This window comes from Acinonyx jubatus, chromosome C1 (assembly GCF_027475565.1).
Source record: "Acinonyx jubatus isolate Ajub_Pintada_27869175 chromosome C1, VMU_Ajub_asm_v1.0, whole genome shotgun sequence".
Classification (NCBI taxonomy): domain Eukaryota; kingdom Metazoa; phylum Chordata; class Mammalia; order Carnivora; family Felidae; genus Acinonyx; species Acinonyx jubatus.
This window is the reverse complement of record NC_069381.1, coordinates 19,650,070-19,670,824: the sequence shown is the minus strand read 5'-3', so window position 1 is coordinate 19,670,824 and position 20,755 is coordinate 19,650,070. Positions and strand designations below refer to the sequence as shown.

The following is a 20,755-nucleotide window of genomic DNA, read 5'->3' as shown; positions in this document are numbered from 1 at the left end:
GCAGAATATAATTAAGACTTTAGAAATACAGGCGCCAGAGAAACAACTAAAATGATGCCCCAAGAAAGCAGACACATTCCGAATGTGGGGCATTCCAGTGGCACAGAAAAGGGAAGCTGGGGTGCCTGGGTGGCTCAGTCGATTAAGTGTTCTGCTCTTGGTTTTGGCTCAGGTCAGGATCTCACTGTTTGTGAGTTCGAATCCCACATTGGGCTCTATGCTGACAGCACGGAACCTGCTTGGGATTCTCTCTCCTCTCTCTCTCTCTCTCTCTGCCCCTTCCCTGTTCTCTCTCAAAATACATAAATAGAACATTTAACAAAAAAAGAAAAAAGAAAAGGGAGGTTTTACTATGGAGGTTATGTAGATGTACACATGTAACAAAAAGATCTACTGTATGCAAATTTTTTATCAGTATTTTTTTTTTTTTTGAGAGGGTGAGAGTATGCACACGAGCGAGCTGGAGGAAAGGGGGCAGAGAGAGGGTGAGAATCTTTTTTTTTTTAAGTTTATTTACTTATTTTGAGAGAGAGAGGGCCAGCATGAGTGGGGGAGGGGCAGAGAGAGAGGGAGAGAGAAAGAATCCCAAGCAAGTTCTGCACTCTTAGTGCAGAGCCGGGCACAGGGCTCGAATTCACGAACCATGAGACCATGACCTGAGCTCATCTAGATCAAGATCATCTAGATGCTCAGCCAACTGAGCCACATGCCCCTGAGAGGGGGAGAGGATCTTAAGCAAGTTCCACGCTCAGTGCAGACCCGACGTGGGGCTCGATCCAACAACTCTGGGATCACGATCTGAGCCGAAATCAAGAGTTCGAAGCTCAGCCGACTGAGCCACCCAGGCGCCCCTTATCTCAGTTTTTGAAAAGAGACTTAAGGGATTTAACAAGTGATTGAAAGGAGTAAATCCTGCAGAGACTGGGATTCCAATACACTGATGGCAAAAAGATTTTTTGAAAGGACAACAGGGAAATGTGTCTGTTGATTGGGTACTATGTGAACACAAGTAATTGTTAATTCTGTTAGTTGTTACGAAAGAATGTCTTTTATAGAGTCACAGATACACAGCTAAGATTATGTGAGGTCTGAGATACGCTGTAAGACACTTTAGGGGTTGTGAGATGGGGACCCACCTCAGGCTCCACACTGAGCGTGAAGCCTGCCTGGGATTCTCTCTCCCTCTGCCCCTCCCCCGCTCGTGCTCATTCTTGCTCTCACTCTTTCTCTCTCTCTATAAAACCCTTTAATTAGAGGCATTTATGGGTCAAGGGTCATAATGTCTGCAACGCTTCTCAGTTGCACCCATAAAAAATATATATTTATATGTAGATAAGGGTATAGAGATAGAGGCAAAGACAGAGAGAGAAAGCAAATGTGGCAAACTGCTAAGATTTGGTGAATTTGGAAGGGAAATCATTTTCATTGTAATATTCTTTTAACTTTTCTATAGATTTGAATGTCTTCCTCAGTAGAAAGTTGGGAGAGATACTTCAGCAACAACAAAAAAAAAAAAAAAAAAGAAAGAGAGGGAGAGAGGGGACAGAAGAAAGGAGAGAAGGAAGGAAGGAAACAGGGGAAGAAAAGGAAAAGAGAAGGAAAGAAAGAGAAGGAAGAAGAGAGATAAAAATCTCAACAATTCTTTAATCTGGGAGATGGGTGTCTGAAGGTTCATTATACTTTTCTCATAGCTTTGCATATGTTTAACATTTTTGATAAAAAGTTAATTTAAAAAAAAAGGCACACCTGGGGCACCTGGGTGGCTCAGTTGGGTAAGTTTCCAACTTTGGCTCAGGTCATGATTTCACGGTTCGTAGGTTCGAACCCCTCGTCGGGCTCTGTGCTGACAGCTCAGAGCCTGGAGCCGGCTTCGGATTCTGTGTCTCCCTCTCTCTCCCTCTCTGCCCCTCCCCTGCTCATGCTCTCTCTCTCTCTCTCTCTCTCAAAAATAAATAAGCATTAAAAAAAAAAAAAAAAAGGCACAGCAATGATCTGGCCCTATTTCCCTTGAAGTTTGTGCAGCATTTCCCACAGGGCTGCCCCGGCCCACAGTTCCCTCCCAATCCACCCTGCGAGGTAGCAGCTCCCTCGATCCTGAGTGTGCAGACGAGGAAACAGCTCAGAGGTGAGAGCCCTTCCCAACCATATACACAGAACTTGGACACAGCCAGTCGGATTCCAGAGCCTGGATTCTTAACCCCCACAACCATCTGACTGGAAGCGCCCCAAAACATCATCTCGTCCAGAAAGAAACTCATGCTAACTCTGTTTCCAGCTTCTATACACCATCAGGAAATTTTCCATCTCCATCCTAGGCAATGATAAAGGCCAAGTCCTCTCATTTGGACAAATACCTCTTCTGTAGCACCTGCTGTGTCTCCAGCAACATTTACTCCTGCATTCACTTCCTCTGTCCTGGCAGCTGAACCCACAACCAGATTCACCTCCCTGCTGACCCTGCTGCTTCCCAGCTCAAAAACCCACTCCCTGTCTGCAGCTCCCTAACCACATCCCTCAGTGTGACCTTGGGCAAGTGACCTCACATCTCTGAGCCTTGGTCTTCCTGCCTGTAAGGGGGGGGCCCACAACAGCACCTACCTCATAGGGTTGTTGTGAAAATCAATTGAGGTAACGTAAGGAAACAAGTTGGCACGGTGCAGGGCATACAGTAAGCACGGTGTAGACACTCCTTGTCACAATCCAGCCTCATCTCTCGCTGTTTCCCTTCCTCGTATCCGTCTGCTCACCCACCCACCATCCCTAGTCTCCCTAGGGATGGTCTGGCTGGTTGAAGACCGCTACTGCCTGGGCCAGCCCACGGTTCGTGCACTCTACTGCTGGTATGACCCCTGGCGGCCCACCATCCCCACCGGGCGCCCCCTACCCCAGACTTACCCCCTGGGAGTGCAGGTACTCCACGGTCTTGCTGATGGTGTGTAGGACAAAGCTGGCCTCCCGCTCTGAGAAGAATTTCTGCCGCAGGATCTTGTCCAGTAGCTCCCCACCCCGCATCAGCTCTGTCACCAGGTACACATGTTTGCCATCATCGTATACCTGCCAGAGACCTCACCGTCAGGTCCCTCCCCTCCGTGCCAGGCCGGGGGCCCTCAGCTACCGGTTCACTGGGCCAGGAAAGAATAACATGAGCCTTGGACATGGGTTCTGCTCTGTGCTTCCATGGTCCTGGCAGGGCCTTCATCTATATGGGCCTCTGTCCTCCCCCTAGACGGGAGGAGATTGGCACTGGTCCCCCGAGGGTCAGGGAAGCTGTCAGAGGATGCCTGAGTCTGAAGTGGACGGCCATGGGGCATCACCAGACCTGAGGCACAGAGATCCTTCGCTCCCAGGAGCAGAGGAAAATCAGAAATCAAAGGAATGACAGTCCTGAGATAGATCCCGGAGTCAAGTTCCCAGCCCCCATCTCAGTCTCAAGGACCCCCACTCACATCTTTCAGAGTGATGATGTTGGGGTGCTGCCCATACCGCAGAAGAATCTCAATCTCTTCTGAGGGATCCCGCTTGCTCTTGTCGATGACCTGAGGAAAGGGGGTACATGGGAGATATCAGGGGGACAGTCTCCAGAGTCCCTCCCTGCCACGGAGCCCACACTGCAGGGCTTGGGGGTCTTAGCCACATGCCTTCCACCCACCCACAGAGCCTAGGGCACCAACTCATCCCTCAACTCCCACCGAAGGACTGAGGCTACAGTGGCCTCCCCCTGGCCCAGCAGCCTAGGCCGAGACGTGGTCAAGAGGCCCACCTTGACAGCATACTCCATGTTGGTGGCCTTATGGACACAGCGCTTGCACACGGAGTAGGACCCCACACCAATCGTCTCCTTTACCACGTAGCCATCGCTAAAAACCAGGTTCTTCCCATGGAGTTGCTGCAGAAGACCAACAGGTGGGGCTGGCCCTCTGCTCTAGAATGCAGGGCTCGTCCCCCAGTACCCAAGGCCTTGGCTTCTGGGCCTCAATTTTCTACTCTATACGGGCACACTCACTGGCTCCCGCACTGTGGTCAACGGAAACGCAACACACGCATCGAGGGGTCTGTGGCTCTGAGAAAGCTGGGTAGGCCTGAGACACGGGAGCCCTGAGCTGGGTCCCGGCTCTGCCACATCCTGTGAACTTAGACGAGTTGCCTCCCCGCTTCTGGGGCATCACAGCCCACGTCATGACGTGTCTAAAAGTTCTGAGACATTAACAACAGCAAATGCTTCTGTGGTGCTTATGTGCGGCAGGCACTGCTCTCAGCACTTTACGGCAGGTGACCACACGCCATATGACAGCCCTGGTTTACGCCTGTTGTCCTTGTATCTGGTCTGGTTTAATATTTGTCCCAGACAAAGATGTCCCAGTTGTAGAATAAATTACACAGTCACCTTAATTTTACACATGCAACAACCTATGGAGAAAAGTTCTATCATCACCCCCCATTTACAGATGAAGAAACTGAGGCACTGGGAAGGTAAGTGTCTCGCCCAAAGTCCCTTACCTTGGACAATGGGCTCCAGAGTCTACCCTCATGCCTCTGAATTCTAAATCTCCCATGGAAAGTGTACTAATGGGGGACAAGTGTGAGGACACACGAGCCCTCTGCCACCCGTCCCCGTCAGGGATCTGACAGCCACCCCACAGCACCACCACCCTGGGCACCGCCTTGCATTTATTTATCCAGACTCCACAACGTCCCTGGCTCTGTGCTAGGAAATCTGTTATATCCATGTTGCCATCCCTGTTTTACAAACGGAAAAAGTGGGGCCCAAGGAGGTTTGGAGGTTCAATGGGCTACGCGGTGGCAATCAGAGGTTGGACTCTAGAGCCTGTGTTCTCTGCCTTTGTGGCTTCTGGGTAGAAAAGACAACGGAGCAGCAGTCTCCTGCCCCCTCACCTGTACCACGGAGTGCAGGGGTGCCTGCGTGGGCCGAGGCTTGCCATCATCCTCCATCAGGCCAGTGGCCACGAAGCTGAAGCCACGGAACAGCTGATGGGCGCCAGCGCTGGGAGGGATGCCTGGGGAGTCTGCAGGGGTGGGAGGGGGATGTGACCCTGAGAAGGTGCCCTTGACCCCGAAGCAGCCCAGAAAAGGGAGACCAGGGCTGTGGAGAGGGCTTGGGCAGGCCTCTCATGCCAGACCTCAATTAGGCCATGTGTTCGTGTGCGTTTAGACCAGCCCAGCCCTGACACACAAGAAACATAAAAGACACCCCACGATGGGCATTCGGCCCAGGCCAAGACACTTCATCCCTTTCTGGAAGCCTCCCCCTTGCTTCACTGCCTCGGGTCTGCCCCTTCAGGTCCATCTTCTGCCCAGGCAGTGGGAGGGATGGTCCCAGCTGCAAATCTACCCCCTGCCAGGACCCTTCAAGTGCTCCTCTCTGCCCCAGAAGAAAGCCCAAAAGCCCAACTTCTCAGCCTGGTGACTGAGGTCCTTATGATCTTAGCCTCCTCTCTTCCCACTCTACAGCTCAGCCACGCCAGACTTCCCAGATCCTTAAAGGAGACCCTGAGCCACCGCACATGCCGTTCCCTCTGACCAGATACTCTACTGTTTGTCTGTCCTTCACGGTTCAGCTGGCACACCCTCCTCTGAGAAGCCTTGCCTGAGCCTGCTCCTCCAACTCCTCACCCCTATGAAGCTGCACTTGCCACACCGCCCAGTAGAGTTTTCACACCTCTCCCCCGACCACAGTCTAGGCCATAGGAGGCGGGGCAATCCCCTCATGGCTGATCAGGGGCACACAGTAGGAAGCTGGTATGTACTGTCAGGTAAGCGAATAAAGATGAGACCAACTGCTTGCGAAGTGCTAAGCTCCCTGTCATCAGAGCTGTGCAACCTGCAGTGAGAAGAGCAGCCCCTCTGCTAAAACCCATCCATCCGGGAAGCCTTCCAGAACTAACACTAACCCCCGATATCTGACCAGAATATTGGGATTTACCAAACTCCCTCCCAGAAGCCCCCTCCTTGGCTTCTTGCAATAACCCAAGGGACTGAGGGGGTCTGTGACCGAGCCCATGTTCTAGATGAACACACTGAGGTCCAGTGATCAGAGCAGCCAAAGGCGTTTCCCACACTTGCCCCTGACCTGTGGGCGCTGTCACCTCTGCTCTGACAGACTGTCTCCACCTCATGTTTTTGCTGGGTCAGATTCTTTAGCCCTGACGTGAGTGTGAGCCCGATGTGTTTGGTCTTCCCAGTGGGCTGGAAGATGCCCGGGGCAGGGGGCCTGACTTTTCTATTGTGGCCTTAACCACCCACTCCCCCCACCCCCTCACTCACATACAAAGAGGCCCATAGAGCCCTGGAGTGGGAGAGTCAGGCAGAATGAGATGGGGACAAAGAGTCAGAGACCCACCCTTCAGTCTGCCCACACACCTGGGCTTGCCAGAGTCCCTGACCACCCTACATCCCAAGGGGTCCCTGACTCCCTGCTTCCCTCCTGTGCCAGCCCAAGACAAGCCAGACAACTGACATACCCTTGGGTGTGCGGGACGTGAATTCAGTGTCAAAGTAGAAGGTGTCATCAGGTTGTGCCACGGCTGGCTTGAAGGGTGGCTTGATCTCGCGACGGTACAGCTTCTGCAAGGTGAGGTGGCCACTCCGGTCACCACGGCCCACCCCCAACAACCCACCAGGAGCCTCAGGCAGGAGAAGGTAACTAGCCCTGCCTATGCAGGCTATACAGATGGGGGGCATAATTGCTTGCCCGGGGGAGGCCAGCCCTTGCTTCCAAGGCCATGCTGTCACCCTCTGCTCCACATCGGAGGAAGCCCCCTCCCACCACCGGTGAAGCCCTGACTGAGGCTGTGGGGTGGACAGACACACTCACATTCCAGTCAATGGTAGAGTAGAAGACATGCCGCTTGATTTCCTCTGCCCCATCAGGGCCGGAGCCTGAAAGAGCCCAGACGAGGGGTCTGCCCCTGGATGGTCCAACCCCCAGACACCCACCCTATCTGCTGAGTGACCTCACCGTGGTCTGGGACCAGCGGCTGCAGCTGTCTACTGGGAGCAGGGGGGACGATAGGCTCTCCCCGCCCCAAATCCACCCAGCCGTCACCCCAGAGGCCTTCTGCCCACTCAGCGTTTTCCACTTTCTGGAGACTGTTATGATCAAGCTCCAAATGTACTCATGGAAGAAGAAAGGCCCAGAGAGGTCAGGCAACTTGTCCAAGGCCACAGAGAACAGAAATCAGACTTATTCTGACATCTGCAGGGGACTCCCATCTCCCTCTCAACCCAGGCCTCATCTCTATCGCTTTTATCCATCCCATTGCCCTTCTCAGCCACCAGGCAGACTCTCACTCCATTCGACCCCAGGGACCTGAACTGGGACCTTACAAAGCTGGTCATGGTCCAGATGAACCCAGGATCCAAGGGGCCGAGACATACTGAAAAGCTACTACATGCCAGGCATGTTCATGCAACTGCATTCAGTCAAGAGGGATCTGGATCATCATCTCCTGTGGAGACGAGGACCCAGAGCTCCGGGAGGTGAAGTCAACTGCCTTGGGTCACTTAGCTCATAAATGGCACTCACTCAACAAATATTTATGGAGGAACCACTGTGTGCAGGGCGGTGAGGACCTGCCATGGGGACAGGATTGGGACCTGAGCCTTCTGACTCCTGAGCTCATGCCTTCTCTTGTGCCAGCAGCCTTGGCGGACCTGTGTGGGGGCCTCTGTCCTTGTCCCCAGGGGGAGTAGGGATGACTCAGTTCCTGCCTTCCCCCTATACACAGGTCACCCCCCCCCGCCGCCCCAAACACCACACATGGAGCCAGAAAGCAGGGTGGCCGGCGGCATTGTCTGCCCACACAAAGGACAACGGCCCCTTTCAGCCCCAGATGTGACGCTGTGGCCTAGGCTGCAGCTGTACCCCGCTCCCCTCCCAAGCTGGAGCTGCTTACCGAGACGGTTGGCAGGATTCCGCTTGAACAGGGCCCGCAGGAGGCTCTGGGCTTCTGTGCTCAGAAACTGGGGCATGCCTAGCTTCGCCCTAAAACAGCCCCCAGGTCTCATCAGGGCTGAGCCCGCCCCAGAGGCCCATCTCCCCTCCCCGCTCTGTCCAGGTCTAATTTCCAGCTCAATCCAGACAAACCATCCACTAACTCACCTCCCAAAGACTTCAGGGATTCCCCACCCACAGGCCCTGATGGATGAAAAGGGGGCCCCAGAAAGCATAATGCTTAGCCCAGAGGAGGGTCTCATTGATGGGGAAATCTGAGGCAGGTACAGGATATTATTCTGGCCCCCAAACCGGGGCCAGACATCAGGGGAGACCCTGAGGTGTCAGGGCAGGGCTGGTGCTTACTTTAGAATCAGTGTCATGGTCTCTTTCCGGTCCTTCCCCTGGAAGGGCAGGGAGCCCGTCAGCATCTCAAACTGTAAAAGACAAGGGTCTGTTAGGCTCTGGTCTCCATCTCCCATGTCTCCCACCTCCTCCCACCCAAACCACTCAGCTTCACTCCCAGGATTCCTGCTGGCCTGTGGCAGGACCACCTGGATCGAGAATTGTGACTGTCTCTGGTTCCTTTGTCAATCAGAACACCGAAAGCAGGACTAGGGGCCTGAGGCTGAGGAGAGGCCCAGTCCTGGGGTGGGGGCAGCCCAGGTGGGGCCAAGCCTGGAATCTTCCTAAGGAAGGAAACTGCAGCTGGGTGGACGTTGAGGCAGCTTGGCTGGGAGAAGACAGGAGGAAGTCTTAGAGACTATCAACCCCCTCACTGTTCAGATGAGAAAACTGAGGCCTGAGGCATGGGCTGAATGCTTTTCCCCTGTCTGGCCACTCACCATCAACACCCCATAGGACCACCAGTCTGCACTGTGGGTGTGGCCCTGGCGGTTGACGACCTCGGGGGCCATGTACTCCACCGTCCCGCAGAAGGAATAGGCTTTCTTCTCATGGTCAATGGCCTCCTTGCTCAGGCCAAAGTCTGTGGCAAGGAGGGCAAGAGGACACATCTTTAGGAACCCCCCCCCTTGCCTTCCTCGCTGCCAACCCCTGCACACCCAAAGCCCCCTGCCCACAGGCCTGAGGGCATCACTCCCATGGGGCTGGGGTTCATACCCAGGCCATCCCAAGTCTAGGGTCTGGGCTTTTGACCACTTCCGAGTGCCTGGCACAGCCTCTCGGGAAGAATGGATCCCCTAGTGCTCAGCCCAGGCCCGTCAAGAGCCCATCCTGACCTCCCCTGGGAATTGAGGGGGCAGGTGCCTTCTACTCACCGGTGAGTTTGATGTGGCCCTCCTCATCCAGAAGGATGCTGTAATGGAGAGATGGGAGTTGGGGCCCCTCAGCTGTGGCCCCTTGGGTTCTGGTGACACCAAGGGGGCCGTGGGGGTTGGGCCCAGCCCAGAGAAGGCGATCCACCCAGATCCATCCGGTAAATGGCAGGTGGAGCAGGGTGGTGGTGGTGCCATGCAGATGTGTGGCCTGTGTTCTTTGCTAATCCTCGGAACAACTGGATGAGGTAGGTGCTATTATGGCCCTATTTTAACAACGAGGAAACTAAAGCTCAGGGAAGTCAAGCAACACCCCACGGTCACAGAGCTAAAAGGTGACGGAGACAAGATTTGAATTCAGGTCTGCCTAACTCTAAAGTCAGATCTCATTTCAGCCCAGCACCTGCCCCTGGCTGTCAAGTTACCATTTGAGGATGTTTAGATATTCAGGAAAATTCTAGAGAGGACCGTATCAAACAAAGAATGACCTTTAGTGGTGGCATCTCAGACATCGCACTGGATTAGCAAAAAAAAAAAAAAAAAAAAAAAATGTAGGCAACGTACCTGCAAGGAGGTGTCCAGCCCTTTTAACGGACACTGGTAATTAGGCAGACCCCTAAGAGGGCCCTGCTGCCACCACCACCCGTCCCACCCACCTATCCACGGGGCGGCCACACACAGGGAGACTTTGTTGGGGAGAGTTACACCCACCCCTGTCAGGAGAGACCCCAAGGCCTGCCTCTGCCCTGGCTAGGGAGGCTGGGGCGGAGCTGGGGCTTCACTCACTTTTCAGGTTTGAGGTCTCTGTAAATGATGCCCAGGCTGTGCAGGTGGTCCAGGCCCAAAGCTAGCTCAGCCAGGTAAAACTTCACATCCTCCTCTGTGAACATAACCTACGACAGGCGGGAGGGGACGCCAGCTGCGATTGCCTCTTCCTCAGGAGCTCAGGTACTGCAGTCAGCAGCTTCCTGGTCTCGTCGGCCCACCTCGGGGAGGACCCTTAGACACCCCAGGGCCACACACCATGCTCTGTATAAAGGGGTACGAGGGGCACCTGGGTGGCTCAGTCGGTTAAGTGCCCGACTTCAGTTCAGGTCATGGTCTCGCGGTTCGTGGGTTCAAGCCCCGCGTCAGGCTCTGTGCTGACAGCTCAGAGCCCAGAGCCTGCTTCAGATTCTGGGTCTCCCTCTCTCTCTCTGTCCCTCCCCCACTCATACTGTCTCTCTTTAAAAATAAACGTTAAAACAATGAAAAAATAAATAAAAATTAAAACAATATGTAAAGGGGTTTGAGGTATGACATGATTAACATATGAGTCACTCATTGAGGCATTGTTTGGAAATAGCAAAAGGGTTGGGCAGAAGACTGGGATAAACCATCTCTCCCATGTGTAATGGAGTGCTATGCAGCCATAAACTAGAACAAGGAAACTTCCATGTTCTGATATGGATCCATCTCCATGATCTGCTATCTTGAATAAGGCAAGATATAGAACAGATACATAGATTAGCATAGATTAGTACTTTTTATGTAAGGAAATGGGGGTTGGAATTCAGAACATGTATCAGAATGGGTTGTATTACCAAAGAAACATGGGGCGCTTAAACAAGAAATCAGTAGAAGTGTTTACCTATGGCGGGTAGAGGGACTGGGGTGGGAGGAAGGTTTCTCAATGGCATTTTTCTTTTCTTTTCTTTTTTTTTTTAATTTTTTTAACATTTTATTTATTTTTGAGACAGAGAGAGAGAGAGAGAGCATGAACAGGGGAGGGTCAGAGAAAGAGGGAGACACAGAATCCAAAACAGGCTCCAGGCTCTGAGCTGTCAGCACAGAGCCCGACGCGGGGCTCGAACTCACAGACCGCGAGATCATGACCTGAGCCGAAGTCGGACGCTCAACCGACTGAGCCACCCAGGCGCCCCGACATTTTACTTTTCAATCATGTGAGTGTATTGCCTATTCAAACATTAAAATAACATTTAAAAAATTTTTAGGGGTGCCTGGGTGGCTCAGTGGGTTGAGTGTCTGACTTTGGCTCAGGTCATGATCTCACAGTTTGTGAGTTCGAGCCCCACGTCAGGCTCTCTGTGCTGACAGCTCAGAGCCTGGAGCCTGCTTCAGAGTCTGTGTCTCCCTCTTTCTCTGTCCCTTCCCGCTTGCACTCTGTCTCTCTGTCTCTCTCTCTCAAAAATAAATAAACATTAAAAAAAAATTTAAAAAAATTTTTTTCTTTTAAAGTTTGTTTCTCTTCTAAAGTTTGACTTGTATTAATGGTCCCATTTTTATATCTGGCTCGAATTCTTTTATGTCAGTTAAAATCCTTTTGGTTAACACATGGGACATAATGTTAAAATATTTAGCTTTCTGGGTGGATTTAAGCTTCTGCCCATCTTCACAGTCCTGCCCAGGGCAGCCTTGGAAGAATGGAGGCAGAGAGATGAAAGATCCCTTAGCTCCTGGGAATCAAGGAGACCCAGGGCCTGATCCTCCTCACCCATCTTGGGAGGAACGAAGGCTTTGCCAAGCTGTACACTCTGTCCCAGGGTGACACTGGGTGTCAGTTCCTGGGCCAGGGACTGCTAGGCAGGCCTGGGTGGTCCCAGGTCCAAGCCACACCAGACAGGTTGTTCACAGGGCTCTGGGATAGGATGCCTCGTTGTCCCTCCAGCTCCATCTCGGGGCCCTGGGGCAGTGGGGTGTTAGCTCACCTCTTTAGAGAGCCGTGTGAAGAGGTCCCCGCCTCGCAGGAAGTCCAGAATAAGATAGAGCTTTCCCTCAGTCTGGAAGGCTGGGGAGAGGGGAAAAGGCGATGGTGGAGCCAGCTGGGTCCTGGGCCCTGCCCCTTTACTCTAAGCTCCCTTGGCCTGCTGGGGGTGGGGGCAACATACGGGGAAGGCAGTGGCCCACAGGCAAAGGCAAAGGCTGGCAGGCAGGGTGCAAACTCAAGTAGGCTGCGAACTCAAGTGGACTGCGGTCTCACCATAGTGGAGCTTCACCACAAACGGGTGGTTTACATCAGCTAGGATGTCTCTCTCCATCTTGGTCCGAACACGGTCACGCACTGGCCAGAAGAGAAAGACAGTCACTAAGAGTCTAGCCCCTGCCCCTAAAGAGTCAGCCCCAAGCCCTAAGAAGGGCTCTCTTTTCCACGAGTTCCTCACATTACATGGCAGTACTCAGGGCTGGGCCCTTAGCCCCCTGCCCATCCCTCTCGCCCTCTCTCTCCCCCCAGCCCCCATCAAGGGCCATCCAATCCAGCCAATCTCAGCAACCTGTTTTGTCCTGTGTGCCCTTAGCCTCTGCCCCTGAGGCTCCCCCTGGGATGCCTTTACCAGACCCTTCCTCACCTGGCACAAAAATCCCTAATTCCAGTCTGGGGGGATGGAGAGAACAGTCACTTGGGAGCTAGTTAGGCAGAATCATTGGGCCTAAAATTCAGACTCGTGTGTCTGAGCAGACACCCCCACATACTTTTTTTTTTTTTAAACGAATGAAAGTCCCTAGGCATTCTGATCACCAGCAGGTTCTTCTTTGACTCAGCTTAGGCCTCGTCTCCTCCAGGAAGTCTTCCTTAAACTGCCAAGCTAAATTAGGGCCCTCTCTCCTGCAGGGCTCGTGCTTGCCCCTTCAGAGCACTTTTTGCCTTCTATTTTAATTTTTTCGTTTCCCTTGCCAGGTGTGGCATGGACCATGCTGGAGTTAACTATTCCTGCCGCTGTTGGCCAAATATACCTTACATTTTTTACACTTTTGCTCGGGCCAACAGCTCCTCCTTCCTGGGGAACCCTCCCTCTACTATTTTCATTCTGGAGAACTCCTCACTGATCCTTCAAGGCACAGCTCAAATGGCTACTCCTTCGGTGAGGCTGCAACCCACTCTCCCCTGGGCTTCTCACTCACAGCACCAAGTGCACCACGCTGCAGGGTCAACACAGCCACTCCCGCCCCAGCCTGGGGACCTTCACAGCAGTGACCAAGTCCTTCATCCTTTTCCCTCATGGCTCCCATCACCCTGCTGGGGAATGATTTCTACCCCTACCAGCCTGGCCTTAGGGCACCAAAACCACAGTACCCCACAGACAGCACTTTATGGGCCACATGACCCCTAAAGTCCCTAAGGGCAACACTTCTGATCCTCCCTCCCTCCCCTCAGCCAGGGCCTACTCCACCTGGTCAGGGTCACTGCCAGCCCAGAGTCCACTACCAACCACAGCAATACACTTTGTGAGCCGTGGAATTCTAGACCTGGCCTTGGGCTCCCTTCTGAACCTCCCTGCTGTCCATCTCTGTGGCCCTGCCTCAACTCACTCTCTCCTGCCTGCCCTAGCTGCTTGCCTGGACTCCCTGCCTCTTCCCCAACACCTTTCTCCACCCTGAGAGGTCTCCCTCATGAAGCAACTCTGCCCAAGTAACCTGAGTACCAGGGGTGTGAAGGCCCCTGCCACAAACATACTGCACTCACCCCCTGCCTCCTTCCAGACATTCACCTTCAGCTATGGTAATTGGTGGCTGGCTTGGGGGTGGGGGAGGGGAAGGATGCGGTTATTCCCCAGAAGTCTTTTCTTCTAAAGGGACCCTGTCTTTGCAATGGGGTGGGATAGGGAGTAAGGGGTGGCTGAGGACAGGCCTGTTTCTCTACCTTCAGACCAGGTACTCCTGGAGATAGAACTGCCTTCTCTGTCAGACCCAACACCTTGAGAGCTGGGCTGTCTCCCACAATCTTGGGCCCAGTCTGGGCTCTGCATGGGGAGGGGACCTCCACTCACCTTTCAGCGTTGCCTTCTTTAGTACCTTCATGGCATACAGGTGCCCACTGTCAGGTCGGGTGATCTTCCGCACCAGGAAGACCTGAGAAAGCAGTGGGGAAAAAGCAGAGGAGAAGCTGGGGAGGGGGGCCGAGCCCATCAGCTTCCATCCTCCAGGGCACAGGCTGACCTCTGACGTCCCCGAGTCCCGGGTTGACCTTTTGCCCTCCCTGGGTACCAAGGTGACCTCCTGTCCTCCCCTCAGACCCACCAACCCTTGCCCTCAGATCCTGAGCCCCAGGGTGACCCCTCATCCCCACCTCTGACATGACCAGTGCTGCCCTCCCAGTTGTGGGCTCAGAACTCACTTTGCCAAAGGATCCCTGGCCCAGAACCTTGAGCAGCTCAAAATGGGATGGGTCGGCCTTCTCAGAGCCAGCCTTGACGTGGTGTGTGATGGAGATCTCCTTGAGGATGCCCTCATCCTGATAGAGGGATAGAGCTGGTGGGCATGGTGGGTTTCATCCGGGCCGGCCGGGGGAATGGTCCCCATCCAAGCCCGCTCCCACTAGACCTCAGCAGACAGGGCCCTGCCAGCAGCACCAGACAGCTATGCTGAAGGGGCCAGCCTCCTGGCTCATCAATACCAAAAGGGCCTCAAGGGCCGGGGAGGGTCAAACTACCAAGGTGCTGAGTCAGGTGAGGCACTGCTCCTCTTGCTCCAGCTGTGCTGGCCTGGAGATGCCCAAAGGGATGCCCAGGCACAGCCAGGTGGAGCCAACCCCAGGCTCTGGCTGATGCCCAAAGCTCTGCGCAGGCCCTCCCTGTGGGGCTCCCCTCCCCGGCTGCAAAGGTTTTGGTTCTGCCACAATAGGAAGTAGAGTTTGTGCTCAGACTGGGGAGGTAGAGCTGGGCTTTTGTTCCTGGTCAGAATGGATGACAGGACCCTTCTGGCCAGAGGGACAGGGCTGAGACGCACAGGGACCCAAAAGTCACCAGAGGCTCCCCCGGCCAACCCAAGTGCCAGTCTTGGGTAGAAAGGAGCAGAGCCCAGAGACTCCACGATCCACCCATAGAAACTTCCTTCATAGAAGTCTACTGAAAACCCCTTGCCCGGTCTTAGCTGTTCTAGGACCCTTCTGCCCTCCCTCCAATCTGCTGGTATTGCCCTAGAGCCCCGAAGTGCCTCCTCACTTCCCTAGGAAGCAAACCTGGGCAGGGTCCAGTCATCCAGCAGGGCCAGGCCTGGGCTTGGAGAGTCCACAACCAACTGGGGCCAAACTGGCTGCCCAGGGACCTGCTCCAAGGGCCATAGCCAGGCCAAGACCAGACATCTGGGCACACTCACCGAGTCCTGCCTGGGGCCAGAGCCAGGGCCAGGGGCAGGCAGAGAGGTTTGGCTGATCCTGGGCCGCTGCTTCCTGGGCAGCCAGGGGAGCAGGGCCCAGAGCCGCAAGCGGGGCGGCTTGGGATCCTGCTCCATTCGCCCGGCAGGGCCGAGGCACCATGGCAGGAGCAGGCAGCGTCAGGGGCTGCCTCGGAGGTGGCCAGGCCCAAGGCGGATGTGCAGGGTGAGGGCGGGGGCTGGGCCCTGCTCAGGGCCGCCAATCACTCAGGGCCTGTGGTTTCCCAGCTCCAGGCCTACAATCTCACCACGTTCCCTTCCTCTCTTTTCCCCCCTCCCCACTGCCTGAGGGCTGCCCTCAGGCCCTTCCCCCCAACCCTCCTTGTGGGTCCCAAAGGGAAAGCCCCAGGCCAACCCAGCTGCTGAGGGGTAGACAGGTACCCAACAGGCAAAGACAGACACCCAACATGTAGAGGAAGATAAACAGGGTCACCCAACAGGCAGAGGCAGGCATCAATAGGTAAAGACAGATGAAGGTGGGCATCTAACAGGCAGAGACGCATGCCCACAAAGCAGGGATGGATAGGGACACATGCCCAGCAAGGGGAGGTAGGAAGAATACATATCCAACAAGTACCCAACAAGCAGAGGCAGGAGGGAACTCATATTTAACAAGCAGAGGTGCATGGGGACACATATCCAACAGGCAGAGACAGAAGGGGATACAAACTCAACAGGCAGAGACAGATGGGGACCCAACAGGCAGAGGCAGATGGGGGCTTGCATCCAACAGGTGGAGACAGATGGGACACGTACTCAACAGGCAGAGACAGAAGGGGACACAACCCAACAGGCACCCGACATGTGAGATGTACCCAACAGGTGAAGATAGGCACTCATCAAATGGAGACAGAAACAGGAACAGAAGCAGGTGGGTGGCAGAAAGAGACAGTGAGGCCCAAGTAGACTGACAGATACCCAAGCCATACGCACAGGCAGGAAAGACATGCAGAAAGTCAGACCCTGGACTCAATGGCAGAGCTCTGGGTTCTTGCTGGTCTGCCAGGGGGTGGGAAAAGAGGTGCAGAGACATCACCTGCAAACACCCAGCGCTGGGGGGGACAGTCCAACATTTGTGGCAGACACACCTCTGAGGTCTCTTCCTATGCCAGGGCCCTGGACTAAGATAGTGGACTGAGAGGAACATCTCCTGAATGCAATCCGATGGCTTTGACTCTGATCCCAATTTCCCAAAAGCTGTTATCCCCATTTCAGAAACAGGAAACCGAGGTCAGTCAGAGCCATGCCCTGCCCATCCAAGCCCACCCCCTCCCTCAGTACTGGGGTCGGTCCAGGGACTTCCCATTCTAGGTCTAGACCCTGATAGACACAGCCCCATCTTCAGGGGACCTTGAACAGTCACAAAAGCTGCAGCTCTAAGAAGCTGCATGCTAATCAGGCCCCTGAGTATAACCCTGTGTGGGACAGGCAGAAAGCCTGGCTCAGAGAGGGGCTGAGGTGAGCCAAAGCCACACAGCAACCCGTGCCCACCCCGCCCTGAGGTTTGAGCCTCCACTTGCCTGTCTGCCTCTGAGAACACTCCCTCGGGACAGAAGCAGTCACCCGGAAACCCCAGGGGACAAAGCCACTCCCAAACCCATTCCTTGCCCAGGGTCATGGTGACAGACGCTGCTGGAGGCAGGCCAACCCTCTGCTCACCTTTCTGGGACAGGGGAGTGAGTCTCTCTCAACCCTGGGGAAATCTGCCGGGGTCTGCATGGTGGGGCTCAAGCCGGTGGCCAGAGGGCCCTGTTACTCGTCTACTTCTGCTTTTTCAGCCTTCCCGGCCCAGAAGGCAGGGTCCCTGACCCCCTCCTTCTCACTTCCCCCTCTGCAGGGAGGAGGGACAGAAGATGGGTCAGGCTCCCCTGCTGAGGAGGGGACATTGTAGACCCCAAGCCCATGACTCCGGGGGGGCCCAGGGATAAATCCTTCCTCGACTCCTCTGATCCTAAGGAGGGGAGACTAGAACACAGATAAAAGTCACAAAGCAATGAGGCAGCGACACATTGGGCATCCCAGCACCTGCAAACATCCCCTTGAGAGAATGTGGGGCAGAAGTCAGCAAGGCCACAGACTCTGAATGCCCCAGCCCAGAGTGCAGGAGCTTCTTCCCCCCATAGTGACCTTCCTATGGCTGGGCCCACCCAAAATGGCAGCCCACAGCACAGGCAGCACTGCCCCCAGACCTGCCTTGCAGAAGCCCACCGGTCCAGGGCCCTGGGATGGGTGGGGGGAGGGGGGAGTGGGCAAAAGGGCCTAGCAAGGACCTCACAGAAGTCTGAGAGAAGGAGCAGGTAGCAGTAGGGCAGGGGTTGACCAGGCCCAGCCCCCTTCCACGTGGCCTGGCCGCACCAGTCCCACCAGTACACCCACAGGAACTGGCACGCCCACAAATATAAACAGGCTGATGATCGGAAACCATTTCCACAGACATGTGGAAACACACGGTCCCACGTACACACGGACTTCCCCTTCCAGTCCTCAAAGGGGCTCCAACGACAGCCTGATGACGGCCTGCCGCGGGTTGTGAAAGACGTCTCCTTAGACAGCTCACTGCACCCAGCTTCTGCAGGCAGGGGTCTGGGGGATGGGACGGCCCTGGGAGCCCCAAAGTGCTCTGGGCCAGAGCCAGCTGGGCCCCCCACCAACCCTCAAATCCCTCAGAAGCAAAGGAAGACTCTGTGGCCAGCAGGGTACAGGAAGGGGCAACAGGAAGGAAACAGTCTCAGAGCTGCCTTCGCTGAAGGGTATGTGCTGGGGCTGTGAGGCCTCTGGTGGCAGGAGTGGGGGAGGACAGGCACCAGACCACATCCCTTGGTCCCTGCCCCATTCCCCCCTATAGATACTTCCTCTTATCTACTTCCTCCCACAGGGCAGCTGGGAGAGAAGCCCAGAGCCCCCTGGCCTGATCCCTGGTCCCCAGGGTCCCCACCCCAGGCCTCCCTCCACCAGCTGGAGCCCAGCTGCCAATTCTGGCTGTAACGGACACCCACAGCCCCTTCCCCGGCTGGCAGTATAGGCAGGGCCTCCCAGGCCCGCCCCCTCTGGGAGGACAGACAGCTCTGGCTATGTCTCCTAGCAGGCCTCTGGGGAGGTGAGGAGGGGGCCACAGTTCCCGGGTGGCCTTGCTGCACTGGGCCAGGCCTGGCATGAGTGACGACGAGAACTGTGCTCCTTACAAACTGAGCAAATTCTGCACCAGGGTCATCCTTTCCTTCAGCCTCTACCGGTATGGGTTCTGCCAGGCCCTGTGCCTTAGCTCCGAGGGAGATACTGTCACCCCATTCCAGAGATGCGAAAACTGGACTCAGAAAGTGACTTGCCCAAGGCCACATAGCTAGAAAGGAGGACTGAAGCCTACACTCAAGCGTTTCATTATCACCCTCCCTGCGAGCCTATTTCCCCTTTGGGCATCACTCACAGATACTGGGCTCCTGCTCGGTCCCCAAGCCAGGAAGCCAATCGGAGGAGGGGCACAGACTCAAGCCTTGTTCTCAGGCAGCTCTTGAAAATATATAACAAAACACAACTCTCAGGCTGCAGTGGAGGTGCTGTAGGTGCCCAGGGGCAGTAACTATCTGCCTAGGGTGAGGTCCCAAAGTACCTTCCACAGAGAGGGCGGTCCAGCTAAACCCTGAAAATGAATAGGAGTTGGCCAGGCAGAAAAGAGGAAAAAAAGACACTCCATGTAGAGAGGCACCAGCATGAAGAGGCTGAGGCCAGGAGTACAGGGTAGGAAGTTAAGAACTGTCCACTCATTAGCTGAGTGCTACCAGGCAAATTCACTTCCCTGTCTGAGCCTCAGTCTCCCCCTCTGTAAAGCAGAGGTTAAAACTAAATGTTCAACCCTTGGAAGGCTGTTGCAAATAAAGCGGGCCACAGAGACAAAGGGATGTTGTAAACAGGACTTCTCCCTTGATAAGATGGGCAGTCTTCCTGCTGCAGAGTTCCCTTGGGCAGTCCGAAGGGACACAGCCCGGCCACGTGGTTCCAGGACCTGGGAGGGTGGGCTAGCCTACCCTGGCCAGTCCAAGGGAAGTTCCCCCCCAACACCTGAGGCTTCCAAGGCTCCCCGAAGTCCACAGTCACATCCTGCTTGTGCTCCGGCCAGGGTAGCATGAGGGATCCGGGATGGATCAGGGTTTCATAAACAGGAAGAGAGGAGGGGAGGGGGGAAATGCTCAGCTCTCAAAATAGACCTGCAGGCGCTTCAAAGGGGTCCAGCTCCGGAGATAGCCGGGGGAGGGGGCCTGGGATGCCTGGTCCACCGTCATGGAGGGAGGGAGGGTGAGCGGAGCCCCAGTGTGCCTGAGGGCACCAGGTGCGCAAGGGCGCGGAAGGGATCTGGGGGCTCTTGCCCTAGACTGCTGTGTATACTATGGCTGCTAAAACCCCAATCCCCCTTTCTGCCTAAACTAAATAAAATAAACACGCATTACACCAAACTTGGGGGGCCTGGCTGGCTCAGTTGGTGCAGCGGGCAACTCTTGATCTCGGGGTTGTGAGTGAGAGCCCCATATTGGGTGTGGAGATTACTTAAAAATAAAATCTTTAAGGAAAAAAACAATCACACCAAACTTTGTGGGATTAATTTATGCCATGTCACATTCCCTCCTCCAGGTGGCCCTGAGGGGTGGACCCTATTCTTCTTTTACAGGAAAAGCACCTGACCCTCAGAAGGGCAAATCACTTGCCCAAGTTCTGCAGCAAACAAGAAAGAGGGGCAGGATTCTGACTTCAGAACACCTGACTCCCAAGTGCCTCTTCTCGTCTCCTCTCTGCCTGGAAGGCCCAATTCTCTCTGGCGCTGCCGAATCCTGCTTTTCGAGGCCCAGCCAAGTGCCAGTTCTGCAGGGACGGTGGCCTGGTGCCCTACAGCCCACCACAACTCTCCTTCCTCTGCCACACACAGCAGTGACCATCCATGTGGTCCATGCTCAGCCCTGAGCGCAGATGCCCCTGGCTGGGCTCCCCAGGACGTGCTCATCTTACCATGTCACCGGGAGAAATGTGGGTACCTGGAAAGTGCCCAAAATGGGGCCTGGCACAGAATGGAGATTCTCTGTGCCTACGATCATGTTCTTCCCCATCACAGTGCCCACCATACAGCTTTCCTGTCTGCATCCTCTCCCTAAGTCTGCAAGCTCCCTGGGGCTGGGGGTATTAACCTCATTTTAGGGTCCCCAAGTGCCGCTGCAAGGTGCACCAAAAGTCTGATGAAGCAAAGGATAAACTGGCCTGCTGCCCCTTCATTCCACTGCACAAAGCGATGAGGTCCTGACCACAGGCTGAGCGCCCCCTGGTGTGTGGAGCCCAGAAGTGGGCAATGGGGATACTGTGAGGTTCTAGGGGCAACAGAAAAGATAGATGAAGC

General features: G+C 54.9%; 1 protein-coding gene across 5 annotated transcripts in view; it reads right to left on the bottom strand.

Moving 5' to 3' along the window:
• RPS6KA1 (ribosomal protein S6 kinase A1) overlaps positions 1–20,755 on the bottom strand; it is a 52,767-nt gene that overhangs the window by 10,295 nt on the left and 21,717 nt on the right. For 2 of the 5 annotated variants that reach the window (XM_015075083.3, XM_027059974.2), the window contains exons 3-17: positions 14,342–14,458; positions 13,995–14,076; positions 12,209–12,289; positions 11,937–12,016; positions 10,015–10,121; positions 9,232–9,269; positions 8,797–8,939; positions 8,318–8,388; positions 7,914–8,002; positions 6,833–6,897; positions 6,480–6,582; positions 4,894–5,024; positions 3,761–3,886; positions 3,447–3,536; positions 2,896–3,054 (exon numbers count right to left, since the gene is read on the bottom strand). In XM_015075083.3, the coding sequence (XP_014930569.2) occupies positions 2,896–3,054; positions 3,447–3,536; positions 3,761–3,886; positions 4,894–5,024; positions 6,480–6,582; positions 6,833–6,897; positions 7,914–8,002; positions 8,318–8,388; positions 8,797–8,939; positions 9,232–9,269; positions 10,015–10,121; positions 11,937–12,016; positions 12,209–12,289; positions 13,995–14,076; positions 14,342–14,458 (1,482 nt within the window). Of the gene's footprint in view, positions 1–2,895; positions 3,055–3,446; positions 3,537–3,760; positions 3,887–4,893; positions 5,025–6,479; positions 6,583–6,832; positions 6,898–7,913; positions 8,003–8,317; positions 8,389–8,796; positions 8,940–9,231; positions 9,270–10,014; positions 10,122–11,936; positions 12,017–12,208; positions 12,290–13,994; positions 14,077–14,341; positions 14,476–15,321; positions 15,649–17,037; positions 17,210–20,755 lie in introns of those variants that run through there. The other 3 variants (XM_053209522.1, XM_027059972.2, XM_027059973.2) reach the window with 3 other exon arrangements.